We start from the raw sequence: 12,644 nt of genomic DNA on the forward strand, positions 1-12,644 counted from the left end.
CAGAGATGAATAATACAATAACTGAAGTGAAAAATACACTAAAAGGAATCAATAGCAGAATAAACGAGGCAAAAGAACGAATAAGTTAGATGGAAGACAAATTGGTGGAAATCACTGCTGTGGAACAGAATAAAGAAAAGAGAATGAAAAGAAATGAAGACAGTCTTGGAGACCTCTGGGACAACATTAAACACAGCAACATTCACATTATAGTGGTCCCAGAAGAAGAGAGAGAGAAAGAGCCTGAGAAAATATTTGAAGAGATTATAGCGGAAAACTTCCCTAACGTGAGAAAGGAAACATTCACTCAGGTCCAGGAAGTGCAGAGAGTCCCATACAGGATAAACTCAAGGAGGAACACACCGAAACACATATTAATCAAACTTACAAAAATTAAAGACAAAGAAAAAATATTATAAGCGACAAGGAAAAAGCAACAAATAACATACAAGGGAATCCCCATAAAGTTATCAGCTGATTTTTTTCAGCAGAAACTCTGCAGGCCAGAAGGGAGTGGCATGATATATTTAAAGTGAGGAAAGGGAAGAACCTACAACCAAGAATGCTCTACCCATCAAGCCTCTCATTTAGATTCGATGAAGAAAGCAAAAGCTTTACCGACAAGCAAAAGCTAAGAGAATTCAGCACCACCAAAAGAGCTTTACAAAAAATCTTTAAAAAACTACTCTAGGCAGAAAAGAAAAGACCACAACTAGAATCAAGAAAATTACATATGGGAAAGCTCACCATTAAAGGCAAACATAGAGTAAAGGTAGGAAATCATCCACACACAAATATGATATCAAACCCAGCAATTGTGAGAAGAGGAGAGTACACATGCAGGATATTGGAAGTGCATTGGAAATTAAAAGACCAGTGACTTAAAACAATCGTGTTTGTATACAGATTGCTATATCAAAACCTCATGGTAACAGCAAACTAAAAATCTACAATAGATACACACACAAAAAAGAAAAAGCAATCCAAACAACACTAATGACAGGCATCAAATCACAAGAGAAGTGAACAAAAGAGGAAGGGAAGGAAAAAAACCTACAAAAACAAATCCAAAACAATTAACAAGATGGCAATAAGAACATACATACTGATAATTACCTTAAATGTAAATGCATTAAATGCTCCAACCAAAAAACAAACTGGCTGAATGGATACAAAAACAAAACCCATATATATGCTGTCTACAAGAGACCCAACTTCAGATCTAAGGACACATACAGAAAAAGTGAGGGGATGGAAAAAGATATTCCATGCAAATGGAAATCAAAAGAAAGCTGGAGTAGCAATACTCATATCAGACAAAATAGACTTTAAAATAAAGAGTGTTACAAGAGATAAGGAAGGACACTACATAATGATCAAGTAAATATATATGCACCCAACACAGGAGCACCTCAATACATAAGGCAAATCCTAACAGCCATAAAAGGAGAAATCAACAGTAACACAATAATAGTGGGGATTTTAACACCCCTCTTACAGCAATGGACAGAGCATCCAGACAGAAAATAAGGAAACACAGGCCTTAAATGACACATTAGACCAATGGACTTAATTGATACTTATAGAGCATTCCATTCAAAAGCAGCAGAATACACATTCTTCTCAAATGCACATGGAACATTCTCCAGGATAGATCACATGCTGGGTCACAAAGCACACCTCGGCAAATTTAAGAAAACTGAAATCATATCAAGCATCTTTTCCGGCCACAACACTATGAGATTAGAAATCAACTACGAGAAAAAAACTAAAAAAACACATACACGTGGAAGCTAAACAATATGTTACTAAACAACCAATGGATCAATGAAGAAATCAAAGAAGAAATCGAAAAATAACTAGAGACAAATGAAAATGAAACACGACGATTCAAAACCTATGGGACCTGGCAAAAGCAGTTCTAAGAGGGAAGTTTACAGTAATACAATCTTACCTCAGGAAACAAGAAAAATCTCAAAGAAACAACCTAACCTTACACCTAAAGCAACTAGAGAAAGAAGAACAAACAAAACCCAAAGTTAGTAGAAGAAAAGAAATCATAAAGTTCAGAGAAGAAACTAATGAAATAGAGATGAAGAAAACAACATAAAATGTCAATGAAAGTAACAGCTGGTTCTTTGAAAAGATAAACAGAATCGATAAACCTTTAGCCAGACTCGTGAAGGAAAAAAAGGGAAAGGGCTCAATCAACAAAATTAGAAATGAAAAAGAAGTTACAACTGACACCACAGAAATACAAAGGATCATAAGAGACTACTGCAAGCAACTCTATGCCAATAAAATGAACAACCTAGAAGAAATGGACAAATTCTTAGACAGGAACAGTCTTCCAAGAGTGAACCAGGAAGAAATAGAAAATATGAACAGACCAATCACAAGCACTGAAATTGAAACTGGGATTAAAAACCTTCCAACAAACAAAAGCCCAGGACCAGATGGCTTCACAGGCTAATTCTATCAAACATTGAGAGAAGAGCTAACACCTGTCCTTCTCAAACTCTTCCAAAATATTGCAGAGGAAGGAACACTGCCAAACTCATTCTATGAGGCCACCATCACCCTGATACCCAAACCAGACAAAGACACCACCAGAAAAATTAAATTACAGGCCAGCATCTCTAATGAACATAGATGCAAAAATTCTTAACAAAATGCTAGCAAACCAAATCCAACAACACATTAAAAGAAGCATACACCATGATCAAGTGTGATTTATCCCAGGAGTGCAAGGATTCTTCAATATCTGCAAACCAATCAGTGCGACACACCATAGCAACAAACTGAAGAAGAAAATCCATACGATCATCTCAATAGATGCAGAAAAAGCTTTTGACAAAATTCAACACCCAGTTATGATAAAAACTCTCCACAAAGTGGGCACAGAGGGAAACTACCTCAACATAATAAAGGCCATATATGACAAACCTACAGCTAACATCATACTCAACGGTGAAAGGCTGAAAGCATTTACTCTAAGATCAGGAACGAGACAAGGATGTCCACTCTTGCCACTGTTATTTAACATAGTTTTGGAAGTCCTAGCCACAGCAATCAGAGAAAAAAAAGAAATAAAAGGAATCCAAATTGGAAAAGAAGAAGTAAAACTGTCACTGTTTGAAGATGACAAGATTGTATACATAGAAAATCCTAAAGATGCCACCAGAAAACTACGAGAGCTCATCAATTAATTCAGTAAAGTTGCACGATACAAAGTTAATACATAGAAATCTGTTGTTTCTATACACTAACAGTGAAAGATCAGAAAGAGCAATTAAACAAACAATCCCATTTACCATCACATCAAAAAAAATAAAATACCTAGGAATAAACTTACCTAAGGAGGCAAAAGACCTGTACTCAGAAAACTATAAGATACTGATGAAAGAAGTTGAAGATGACACAAACAGATGGAAAGATATACTATGTTCTTGGATTGGAAAAGTCAATATTGTCAAAGTGACTATACTAACCAAGGCAATCTATAGATTCAATGTAATCCCTATCATACTATCAATGGCATTTTTCATAGAACTAGAACAAAAAAAATCTTAAAATTTGTATGGAGACACAAAGACCCCGAATAGCCAAAACAATCCTGAGAAAGAAAAACAGAGCTGGAGGAATCAGGCTCCCTAACTTCAGACTATACTACAAAGCTCCAGTCATCAAAACAGTACAGTACAGGCACAAAAACAGAAATATAGATCAACAGAACAGGATAGAAAGCCCAGAAATAAACCCATGCAACTATGGTCAATTAACCTATGACAATGGAGGCAAGAATATACAATGGAGAAAAGACAGCCTCTTCAACAAGCTGTGCTGGGAAAACTGGACAGCTATATGTAAAAGAATGAAATTACAACATTCTTTAACATCATACACAAAAGTAATGTTAAAATGGATTGAAGGCCTAAATGTAAGACCGGATACTATAAAACTCGTGAGGAAAACATAGGCAGAACGTTGTCTGATATAAATTGCAGAAATATCTTTTTGGATCTGTCTCCTAGAGTGACGAAAATAAAAAGAAAATAAACAAATGGGACCTAATTAAACTTAAAAGCTTTTGCACAGCAAAGGAAACCGTAAACAAAATTAAAAGACAACCCACAGAATGGGAGAAAATATTTGCAAATGAAGCAGCTGACAAGGGATTAGTCTCCAAAATACACAAATAGCTCATGCAGCTCAATGTCAAAAAGAAAAAACCAAAAAAACCCACCACAATCAAAAAATGTGCAGAAGCCCTAAATAGACAGTTCTCTAAAGAAGACATACAGATGGCCAAAAAGCACATGGAAAGATCCTCAACATCGCTAATTATTAGAGGAATGCAAATCAAAACTACAACGAGGTATCACCTCACACCGGTCAGAATGGCCATCATCAAAAAGTCTACAAACAATAAATGCTGGAGAGGGTGTGGAGAAAAGAGAACCCTCCTACACTGTTGGTGGGAATGTAAATTGGTACAATTACTATGGAGAACAGTATGGAGGTCCCTTAAAAAACTAAAAATAGAACTAACATATGACCCAGCAATCCCACATCCTAGGCATATATCCAGAGAGAACCATAACTCGAAAAGATACATGCACCCCAATGTTCATTGCAGCACTGTTTACAATTCCCAGGACATAGAAACAACCAATATATCCATCAACAGATGAATGAATAAAGATGTGATGTGTATACACACACACACACACACACACACACACACACACACACACACACTGGAATACCACTCAGACACAATAAAGAATGAAATAATGCCATTTGCAGCAACATGGATGGACCTAGAGATGATCAAGTAAGTCAGACAGAGAAAGACAAATATCATATGATATCACTTCTATGTGGAATCTAAAAAGATGATACAAATGAACTTATTTACAAAACAGAAACAGACTCACAGACTTCAAAAACAAACATGGTTACCAAAGGGGAAAGGTCTAGGAGAGGGATAAATTAGGAGTTTGGGATTAACATATACACACTACTATATATAAAACAGGTAATCAACAAGGACCTACTATATAGTACAGGGAACTCTACTCAATGTTCTATAATAACCTATATGGGAAAAGAACCTAAAAAAGAATTGATACATGTATACGTATAACTGAACCACTTCGCTACACACCTGAAACTAACACAACACTGTAAATCAACTATACTCCAATATAAAATAAAAGCTAAATTTAAAACAATAAAAAATATATATCTTCATGTAAAAAAATCAACTGTTATTTATCATTATCTAATATTATTTTTATAATTTCACTAATATAATCTCAAATGATAATTCTTTTAAACAGATACATATATAGTCATATATACAATGGGCAATAATTTCTAGAGTCATAAAAGTGTTGATGCAAAGTCCTCAACAACTTCATACACATTCTAAAAGCAGTCACATATCAAATAAAAGCGTACATTAGACTGTGCAATAAGCTGCCAAAGACTTATTTTAAGCAAATCATACGTCAAGAGTCACATGCTTTCAACCTAGATAAAGTTGCAAAATTGGAAACAATGCTTCTAACACTCTGAGGCTCAGTCTTTGAAAAACTGTCTTTGCTGTTTTGAACCTGCTTTTGGAAGGCAAAGGGCATAAAAATATATAAAGGGTTATCAGGAAGTTATTTCATATAAGAACACTAAATACGCAGCATGTATAACCAGCAAATTTAAGAAATCAGTTTGGTCATTAGGAAAATACAAATTAAAGCCACAATGAGATACTACTTAACATCGACTAAAATGGCTATAATAAAAAAGACATTAACAATTATCAATGAGAATACTGAGAAATCGGAACCTTCACACTCTGCTGGTTAGAATGTAAAAAGGTGCAACAGCTCTGGAAAACAGCTTGCAATTTCTTAAAGCAATAAACATAAACTTGTCATACAACCCAGTGGTTCCACTTCTAGGAATCTACCCAAGAGAAATGAAAACATCTGCCCACACAAAGCCTGGTATGTGGACATTCATAGCAGCATTGTCCATAACAAGCAAACACGGCAAACCCAAATGTCCGCCATGGAATGCTATTCAGCAATAAAAAGGAAAAAAATACTAATACATCCTGCAATATGGATAAACCTCAAAAACATACAAAGTAAAAGAAGCCAGAAGCAAAAGACTATGTAATGTATCATTCATTTACATAAAATATCCAGAAAAAGCAGCAAAATAAATTTCTAACTACATCACCGTTTATTGAGCACCGGTATATTCCAGTACTTTATATCTTAAGGGAAAAACTTACTGGCAACTTCAACATCAATGACTATCACCTTGTCTTATATTTCCAAATTTTACTTGATACAGTTTCAACCAAAGAAATATATTAGGTGTGACACTCAACAGTGCTCAGGATTTGTCTAGTTTATATGCAGTTACATGCTTTGTTAATCTCTCTCCTGCTGCTTTACTTGGTCCATTTTAATTCTCAGTATCCCCACTCAAAATGAGAAAGGGAGGAAAACATAATTGTCAAACTCTGTAATACAGCAATTAATGGTGATAAAAGCTTAAATAACAAAATACTTTTTAAAAATGTGTACTTCAGTGATCCATGGAACCAGGAGTTGGCTATAAAAAACAAGATTCATTCTAATTTCTCCCAACTCCCTTAAGGAATACAGAAAAAGATACTTTGTCCCAGGGACTCAAGAAGTTAAGAGTTAATATACAGTAGCCTTCTAAGAGCATATGTGTTTGCGAAAGTTTGTTTTCTTCTAAACTCTAAATTCGCTTTGACAATAGGATGACAATTTGTTTTTAGTGTAGTATCCAGGCCCTTTCTGGTAAGTAATTAAAGACATCAAACTATAACTGAGGGGCTTCCCTGGTGGTGTAGTGGTTAAGAATCCGCCTGCCAATGCAGGGGACACAGGTTCATTGTGGTGGCTTCTCTTGTTGCGGAGCACGGGCTCTAGGCGCACGGGCTTCAGTAGCTGTGACATGCGGGCTTCTGTAGTCGTGGATCGCAGGCTCAGCAGTTGTGGCTCGTGGGCTCCAGAGCGCAGGCTCGGTAGTTGTGGCGCATGGGCTTAGGTGCTCCATGGCATGTGGGATCTTCCCGGACCAGGGCTCGAATCCGTGTCCCCTGCACTGGCAGGCGATTCTTAACCACTGCGCCACCAGGTAAGCCCCTGTATCAGCCTTAACTGCAAAACTGATGAAGACCTGTTACCCAGAGGTGTAATGACACGCTTTAATCCTGTACATGAGTCCTGTATAAGGTACGTTAACACATACCCATAGAAGTATGTAACTCATAAGTAAATAGACACTTACTGGGTTATGCATTCAACATTTTATCACTGGTAAGATGTACAATCAAAAAAGAGTGGAAACCAGCGTCCTAAGGACTGGACTGGCTAGGGTTACTATTCTGTCCCAGTAGAGTTAAGTAGTCCCACTTTTCTGTTACTCTGTGGTAACTTTGTTCTGAATGAAGCAGCTGAGATACTTTACAGAAAGAATTACTGTTACCAAGAGCAAACCTTTAAGTCCTTTACAGTTTATTAAGCTTTCACATATGCTCTTATCTGATGCCCACGGCCACTTAATATCATTACTAGTTGATCCAATAGTATCCAGTAACAGTTTCTTGGAAGCATTCATAAACAATAGCTGTGTTTATTAGTATAAACAAACATTAGCTCTGAAGCTAATGAGAGGAGAAATATTTTAAAGACTTAAACATTAACCTAAGTCAACTGAGGCACAAAAGAATACGTTTTAGAAGAGTTAACCCTCCACAAAAATCTGGGAAACCACTCATCAAGAATTATTATTCAGGGGCTTCCCTGGTAGCACAGTGGTTAAGAATCCGCCTGCCGATGCAGGGGACATGGGTTCGAGCCCTGGTCTGGGAAGATCCCACATGCCGCAGAGCAACTAAGCCCGTGTGCCACAACTACTGAGCCTGCGCTCTAGAGCCCGTGAGCCACAACTACTGAAGCCCACGTGCCACAACTACTTAAGCCCACGTGCCACAACTACTGAAGCCCGTGCACCTACAGCCCGTGCTCCACAACGAGAAGCCTCTGCACTGCAAGGAAGAGTAGCCCCCGTTCTCCACAACTAGAGAAAGCCCACATGCAGCAATGAAGACCCAACGCAGCCAATAAATAAATGAATGAATGAATAAATAAATAAGAATTATTATTCAAAAGGACAGACACTCTCTCTTCCCCTGCCAGCCCCTACCACCTTCAATTCTTTATTTTTTAAAGAGAAGCTTAGGGTATTCCCAGCCTACACTAAGGAATGACTGCCCATCATCTGACTGCCAAGGAGGTTAGGTTAAAGGCTCTCCAATTATTCAGCTGGAGAAAATTAAGGGTAGATTTAACAACTGACTCTAGATGTAGAGTTCCAGTGTATGGAGGAGAGCAACCAGGTGTTTCACCAAAATTAAAAGAGGACGTGAGTTTAAGCTGCCTACTGATAAAATTACTATAGAAAAGCCATGAAAATTTTTCTGACAGTGAAAATTTAGGAGTAAAATGCTTAAGGACCTTTATTAAAAGGGATTTTTTTGTAAACAGGATAATTTCCTATTAAATAAGGTCATTTAAGTATACCGAGAATGCCTGTTAGACATCAGTAATTTGACTTCAGTTCTTCAGAAGTACATATGTATATGCTAACACCACTATCAGTAAATTAATGATTATTTACCTTAAGCCTAAAGAAGCCCATTTTTTATTGAATTGAGGTGCTGATAATGGTAGGTTGTTGGAATTAATAATTCCATGGTAGAGAGCAGCAGGTATTACATCAGAAGTGTCAAAGCAATAGAGGAAATATTACTTGATGGCCACACATCTGTCTAGCAAGTCCTTTACTTTTTCTAGGTTAAAGACATACGCTAATCTGTGCAACTGGTTTAAGTGCCACGGCAACAGGTACATTTACAAATGATAAATTAAATAAAACCCTGGCTGCCTCAGAAACAATAAGCCACAAGTTAACATTTAAAAGTCCAAATAAAAGACAGCCATTTCCCCACTTTTGTTACAGATCTGACAATTTTTTAAAAGAGCTCAGGAAATCTGAATGTATTAGAACTATAAGAACCAAGAATGACTGAGACATAAATTCTGGAATAAGTCCTATTTTAAAGCTTTTGCTATATCAACACTTTGAAAGGAGCAGTCAAGGAAGGTTTAATTCTCACATTACCATTGGAGGGGACGGTGGATTTGATGACTGCCCTTCACTGTTCCCTGGATGCTGGGTTAACCCATTAGGACTAGAAGGCTGTGCTGTAGGAAGCTGGGTGCTGGCTGCAAGTTGCTGAGATAATTCTGCTTTGTGGCTCTTATCTGATCCATCCAATCTGCTACTCCTCTCTATGGCAATCAGGTCACGAATTTTTTGCAGCTGCTCCACTGAAGCTTTTTTAGGAAAGATAAGATGGGTTTCTCCCTGGAATTTATAAAATTAGGGAAAATTTTAACCTTTGCTTTATACTGACAGTCATTCTTACACAGTATATATAAAATGGAGCCAATACTACAGAACACATCATATTTTAACAATCTTTCTCTTTTCTTACCATTTTGGCACTTTTTAAAAAAATACAGGCAAAGGTATACTAGAAAATTAAGAAAATATGTCTCCTTGTTAGCATAAAATGTTTAGCCTGTTTTATTCGTTCAAAAGACCTTCAGAAAAATACTTTACCTTTTAGAAACACTGTAATGAGTCAGAAAGCCTCCTAAGAGATGCAAAAATGAACATTCCTATCTTCTCTGCAATAGTATATGATACAACTATTCTCCATGAAATTCCCTATGAAATAATGATACTATAGATACAGCCATTCAAAATGATCACTGGTCACATAAAACCAGTAAGAAGTTATGTAACAACCTTTGAATCTTCTAAACTCAAGTCTTTAAGAATAGCTACATGACTAGAAGTCTGTGTATGGAGTTCACTAATTCTTCCAAGATAACAAAAATTACATCCTGAGGGTCAATTCAAAACTATGGAAAAACTATTGCGAGGGTCAATTCAAAACTATGGAAAAACTATTGCTATTTAGTAATACAAAGGTGGTCCAAACAAAAACAGACCATCAAACAATAAAAATCTGATTCTTTAAGAAGTGATTCATTTAATGAATCCACATAATATAATCAGAGCGCTCTGGGGTACGGTAAACATTACAACAAAGCTCACAATGTAAAATAGTAAATTACAAAACAAACAAAAAAGTGAAATGAAAATATATTCCATCAAGGTTTAAGGGTTGAGAAGCAACAATGCTAAAACAGTAATTCCACCAACTGCAGATGAGATAACACAGTTGTTACAATATGCAGTGGGCCAACCTGTAGATCGTGAGCATTTAAATTCAACTCCACAACTGAGAATGACCTTATTTCCCTGGTGATGGCAGATCTACAGGAATCAACTGACCAAGACATTACTCCACCACGACATGAAAATCAATTCCACGTGAATCCTTTTGAAAAAGCTGGAAGAGGCCAGCAATCTCCATGTATTACCCAAAACAGCTGTAAAAAAAGACTACTACCATTTACTGCATTTATGTGTTTCTAGGTACCGTGCTAAAAAGCACTTTACCCACATTATCTGAAGAATTCTTAACAACCACCTTGAAAGGTAGGTATTGGGTTTATCCCCACTTTTCATATGGAAATATGAAGGCTCAGAGAAGTTAAATAACCTACCTGCCTGACGCTACCAACCGTCAGAGCAAGGATTCAAACTGCATGACCTTAATCGCTATGCTATAACTGATTCCACCTGAGACTGAACAGAGATCAAAACCCACAAGCCTGTACAAATAGCTTGAAGGGTTGAGCAAAAAGCATTTCTACAGTTGTGATGATTACATACACAATGATTGGCACAAATCGGAACGCAGTGAATTTTCCAACAGGAGAAAGGAACCACTTCCTATCTATGATGAGCTCTGGGAAGAGAAACCAGACTCCTGGGTTAAAACCAAGCATGGAGGCCTCTGATCTCACACTGTGAATGGAGCTGCACTGAGGGAGGTACACGACACCGTGGCCGGAGGCGGGAGAGCCTGACAGCCATGTGGGTCTGTCTGGTCCACACCCCAGAGAGGGCCCCGGTGAGACAGAGGCTGCTCCCTTCCCTTCCATCTTTTCAGGGCCAGTCCTAAAAGAATGTATGATTATGACTGAAGTGTCTGTACGAAAAAGTTTAATCGACAGCACTGTATTTTCATAAAAGGACAAAACTACAGGCTTAATGCACTAGACCCAATAACATTTTAAGAAACCAACAAGGATTCTAGTATTTAACAAAATCTATGTTTCTCAATGCATTCTTGGTGAGACAGTTCTCACTGCCAGATGTGAGTCAACCCCGTCCCTGCTCGCTAAATGCTGGTGACATCTTCCAGTCACCAAGACAACCAAAACTACGGCCCTTGGTGCCCCATCCTCCCCGAGGGTGGGGGCAACTCCCAGCAAGGACTACTCCACTAAGCCAGCCTGATGGGTCACACGGCCATTTGAATCCCAATCTTTCTCAACCTCCTCCTCAGAATTTTCATAAACAAGAATGCAGCCTCAGGGACAAGTGGGCGCAAAGGTGTCCAGGATTTTAATGTGCAACTGAAAATTTCAGGATAGGTCTTGGATTCCTACTTCATCTCAAAGCCCACCAAGTTTCTTTCTGGTGGTAGAGTTCAGTCTCAGCTCCGTTGGCTAACACTGATAAAACATTTACTTCCTACTGTGTGAAGTCCAAAGCCAGCCAGAAACTCGAAGTATAAATTAGTCTTAAAGCATGATCATCTTTTCTGAAATTGTGACTCTACTTGCATCAAATACTACTGCAAGTCTCAATCTGGCTTGTTACCTGGCACTGGCGTGACCAACTTACAAGTCTGTCTGGGACTGAGGGGTTTTCTGCGGGGCTGGACTTTCACTGCTAAAACCAGGACAGTCTCTGGCAAACTAGAGCAGTTGGTCATCCCTCCTGGCACTCAAGTATTTGTTGAATGAAAGATAAATATGATTCCACCGAATCTGTGACACTTCAACAATGAGAAACAATGAGAAACTGAAACACTTCAACAGTCTCCAGTTGTCATTTACTTAATTTTCCTGTCATTTGACTCTCAAAAATCTGCATTTCCTTGAACAAATTCATCAATGTTCTCAATTTTCCCCATCTATAGTTTTAAATTCTTTAGGTTCAGATGTCTGTGAGCAACTACAAGCAGATGACACCATAATTTATACCTCCACCCTGGCCTCTCCTTTTGAATCATCAAAGACTCATATATCCCACTCTCTCCTTGACACCTCTACTTGAATATTTAACAGTATATCAGTTATAATTATCCAAAAGATGGGTTGTTTTTTTCTCCCCTGATACCTGCTACTCTCCAAGATTTTTCAACCTCGATGAATGGTACTCCCATCCACTCAGTTGCTCAAACCAAAACCCAGACGTCACCCTGATTCCTTCCTTTCCCTTACATTCCACATCTAGTTCATCGGCAAGTCCCACAGACTGCTTCAAAAAGAAATCCTGGATCCCACTACTCCCCCATCTCCACTGCTGTCGGTCTTTACTTC

General features: G+C 37.8%; 1 protein-coding gene across 2 annotated transcripts in view; it reads right to left on the minus strand.

The window, feature by feature from the left end:
- Positions 1-12,644, minus strand: part of NGLY1 (N-glycanase 1) — a 62,682-nt gene that overhangs the window by 33,597 nt on the left and 16,441 nt on the right. For both annotated transcript variants that reach the window (XM_029214273.1, XM_029214272.1), the window contains exon 3: positions 9,235-9,480. In XM_029214273.1, coding sequence (XP_029070106.1) covers positions 9,235-9,480 — 246 coding nt within the window. The remainder of the gene's footprint in view (positions 1-9,234; positions 9,481-12,644) is intronic.

The sequence above is a fragment of the Monodon monoceros genome, unplaced genomic scaffold, assembly GCF_005190385.1.
Source record: "Monodon monoceros isolate NGI ecotype Baffin Bay Population unplaced genomic scaffold, NGI_Narwhal_1 Super_Scaffold_11, whole genome shotgun sequence".
NCBI classification, from domain to species: Eukaryota; Metazoa; Chordata; class Mammalia; order Artiodactyla; family Monodontidae; genus Monodon; species Monodon monoceros.